This window comes from Myotis brandtii, unplaced genomic scaffold (assembly GCF_000412655.1).
Source record: "Myotis brandtii unplaced genomic scaffold, ASM41265v1 scaffold550, whole genome shotgun sequence".
In the NCBI taxonomy this organism is placed as follows: Eukaryota; Metazoa; Chordata; class Mammalia; order Chiroptera; family Vespertilionidae; genus Myotis; species Myotis brandtii.
In genome coordinates this window covers 3,404,679-3,408,123 of record NW_005370043.1, presented here as the reverse complement: position 1 = coordinate 3,408,123, position 3,445 = coordinate 3,404,679, and the positions used below count along the sequence as shown (strand labels likewise).

General features: G+C 58.4%; 1 protein-coding gene across 1 annotated transcript in view; it reads left to right on the top strand.

The window, feature by feature from the left end:
- NFKB2 (nuclear factor of kappa light polypeptide gene enhancer in B-cells 2 (p49/p100)) overlaps positions 1 to 2,916 on the top strand; it is a 6,921-nt gene extending 4,005 nt beyond the window's left edge. The window contains exons 13-22 of the mRNA XM_014549384.1: positions 349 to 388; positions 489 to 659; positions 752 to 965; positions 1,105 to 1,274; positions 1,377 to 1,479; positions 1,595 to 1,746; positions 1,876 to 1,945; positions 2,114 to 2,286; positions 2,424 to 2,535; positions 2,634 to 2,916. Coding sequence (XP_014404870.1) covers positions 349 to 388; positions 489 to 659; positions 752 to 965; positions 1,105 to 1,274; positions 1,377 to 1,479; positions 1,595 to 1,746; positions 1,876 to 1,945; positions 2,114 to 2,286; positions 2,424 to 2,535; positions 2,634 to 2,755 — 1,327 coding nt within the window. The 3' untranslated portion in view covers positions 2,756 to 2,916. The remainder of the gene's footprint in view (positions 1 to 348; positions 389 to 488; positions 660 to 751; positions 966 to 1,104; positions 1,275 to 1,376; positions 1,480 to 1,594; positions 1,747 to 1,875; positions 1,946 to 2,113; positions 2,287 to 2,423; positions 2,536 to 2,633) is intronic.
- The last annotated feature ends 529 nt before the right edge of the window (positions 2,917 to 3,445 follow it).

Genomic DNA, 3,445 nt, shown 5'->3' with positions numbered 1-3,445 from the left:
ACGGGGGGAGGGCGGGGTGAGGAGATGGGCTCCAGGGTCGGGGATCGGGATTCGGCGTCCTGTGGAAGGGCGTGGGGTGCTCTGGAGTTGAACAGACCCGCTTTCAAGTCGGGCTCGCTATGTACTAGTTCTGTTCAAGATACTTAATCTCTCCATACAGTGGGGCCTTGACTTACGAGTTTAATTCGTTCCGAGACCGAGCTCGTTAAGGAGCTCGTTAACTCAAATTACTCTATCAACTCAATGCAAAAAATCGGCCGAGAGACACCTGGTATCTCAAAAAACTCGTTAGTTGGGACACTCGTAAGTCAAGGCCCCACTGTACTTCAGTTTTGTCAAGTGTTAAAGGTATTTACCTCAAAAGGTGCTCAGGAAGGATTCCGTTCAGGTGCTGCATTGCCCTTAGAGACATCTGGGCTCCACAGGCCCCAGCAGGGCAGGCTGTGGAGGCTGTGGAGGCTGTGGAGGCTGTAGGGTTTTGAGGGTAGAGGATACTCCAACTGCCTGGGCTTGCTAAACTGAAGTCTCGATCCCCAACCCCCAGGCCGCTGCATCTGGCCATTATTCACGGGCAGACCAGTGTCATCGAGCAGATAGCCCATGTCATCTATCATGCTCGGCACCTCGGGGTGGTCAACATCACCAACCACCTGCACCAGGTGAGGGGCACCTATTGATGGGAGGCTAAGAGTTAGAAAGCAAGTGGGTCTAGGCCAGGGGCGGGCCTGGCTCACTCTGCCTGTGTCCCCAGACACCCTTACACCTGGCGGTGATCACCGGGCAGACCAACGTGGTGAGCTTCCTGCTGCAGGTGGGCGCAGACCCGACACTGCTTGATCGGCATGGAGACTCAGCGGTGCACCTGGCACTGAGGGCAGGTGCCAGTGCCCCTGACCTGCTGGGTGCGCTGCTGCGGAGTGGGGTTCCCGCCGTGCCCCAACTGTTGCACATGCCAGACTTCGAGGGTGAGTTCTTCACCTCATCTGGACCAGGGGCAAGGGGAGGGGTCAGGGAGGGTAACTGATGAGTGCCTAGAGTGGACATAAGGTGTAGAGATCAGCTTGTCGGAGCCACAGCTGCAGGCTGAGTGTCCTATGTCCCTAGGGCTGTACCCAGTACACCTGGCAGTCCATGCCCGAAGCCCCGAGTGCCTGGATCTGCTGGTGGACAACGGGGCTGAAGTGGAGGCTGCAGAGCGGCAGGGGGGCCGAACAGCTCTTCACCTGGCCACAGAGATGGAGGAGCTGGGGTTGGTCACCCATCTCGTCACCAAGGTAGGAATGAGGACCATGGAGGGACCAAGGATGGTGAAGATGTAGGGAGAGGGAAAGCCAGTCGGTTGGTGCTGTAATCAACCACGCCCTTGCACTCCACAGCTCCATGCCAATGTGAACGCACGCACTTTTGCGGGAAACACACCCCTACACCTGGCAGCTGGACTGGGATCCCCAACACTCACCCGCCTCCTTCTAAAGGCTGGTCAGTCTCACCCGCAGGGGCATATGAACAGGACTGGGAGGAGAAAAGGGGTGCCTCCCACGCTCCCCACTTCGCAATCCTGAATGTGGGTTCCCATTGCACCTCCCTCTCCTAGGTGCTGACATCCATGCAGAGAACGAGGAGCCCCTGTGCCCACTGCCTTCGCCTCCCACCTCTGGTAGTGACTCAGATTCTGAGGAGCCTGAGAGGGACACCCAAAGCAGCTTCCGTGGCCACACACCTATTGACCTCACTCGCAGCACCAAGGTGAGGCCAGCCTGGGACGAGAAGTGCCAGGGAACAGGGTGTGTGGGCTTAGGGATGGGGTTCAAAGTATCTGGTACCTGGGCTCAAGGCCTGGGATGGGAGTAGTGAAGGCTGAGGCTGTCTCTCCAGGTGAAGACCTTGCTGCTAAATGCTGCTCAGGACACCATGGCGCTGCCTCTGACCCCACCCAGCCCCGCAGGTGAGATCTCTTCACTCACTCCTAGCCCTAGCCCCCTGCTCATAGAGGTCTTTCTCCTGTAGATCTCTGAAGGGGTCTGCCTTGTCTATCCGATTGCCATGGGAGAAAAGTGGTGTCTGTGCCCATCTCTGGAGGTAACTGACACATTTGTGTGTCTGTCCCCCTCAGGGCCAGAGCTGCCACTCGAGGATACAGTCCTGCAGAACTTGGAGCATCTGCTAGATGGGCCAGGGGCTCAGGGCAGCTGGGCAGAGCTGGCAGAACGGCTGGGGCTGCGCAGTCTGGTGGACACGTATCGAAAGACAGCCTCGCCCAGTGGCAGCCTCCTTCGCAGTTACAAGGTCAGTCGGGCCTGTCCCCTGCTCCGTGCCTGCTTCCTTTCCCCAGTCTCAGATCCCAGGTGCTTCCTTGGCCCCAGGGCTCCTGATCCCACATCCTAACTGTAACTGAGGTTCTCATACCTCTTCCTTCTCTCCAGCTGGCTGGTGGGGACTTAACAGGCCTCCTGGAAGCTCTGTCTGACATGGGCCTAGACGAGGGAGTGAGACTGCTAAGGGGTCCCGAGGCCCAAGACAAATTGCCCAGCACAGGTAAAAGGGTCAGACCTGGAAGATCATCTGGGCCTGGAGGGTGGGAGGCCTAAGGCTTTAACTCCCCTCTCCCCTCCTTATGTCTCCTTCCCCTGCAGAAGTGAAAGAGGACAGTGCATACGGAAGCCAATCAGTGGAGCAGGAGGCCGAGCAGCTAGGCCCATCCCCTGAGCCACCAGGAGGGCTCTGCCACGGGCACCCGCAGCCTCAGGTGCACTGAACTGCTGTCCATTTGCCTGCCCCCTTCCTGGGCCCCTCTGTACAGCATCCCCACCTATTCTAGTCCTTATTTAACACCCCATGCCCACCCCTCAGTTGGGGTAAATAAAGGATTCTCATGGGAAAGGGAGGGGGCCTGGCCCCGTCCCTAAGTTATAGCCACCCTTGAGTGACATGTCCTACCCTGGCCCAAAGCTGGGCACTGGAGAGAAAAGGAGGTCCAGCCAGCAAGTCCAGAGCAGTTTTAATGGGGGTGGAGTCTGTATAAAGGGCAGGGCCCACTGAAGGAGGGAAAGCAAGGCCATGCTGTCCCCAGCCTGTGCATAGGGGCCTGGGCATGGACACCCTTCCTCCACCTCTGGAAAGAGAGAAGATGAGCCCTCAGGAAGGAAGGAAAACCAGCTCGTCCCCAACTCCTGGCCTCTGTCTGAGCCAGGCCCCAGGATGGAGGAGGGTTGCTGGTGTCAGGGGTGGGGGTGGTCTCAGCAGAAAGCAGAACCTTTGCAGGCCTCCCCCCACTCAAAAAAAAAAAGCATTAAAAGTCCAGGGCCCTGGCCCCTCCCGCCCTAGCCCCCAGTACGAAAAAGTGCAAAACATTATCACAAAATGGGGGGGTCTCAGAGGGGCTCTAAGCCTGGGCTCCTGAGGCCCATGCCCTAGCCCTGCGCTGCCCCGGACACCGCGTCCGGCG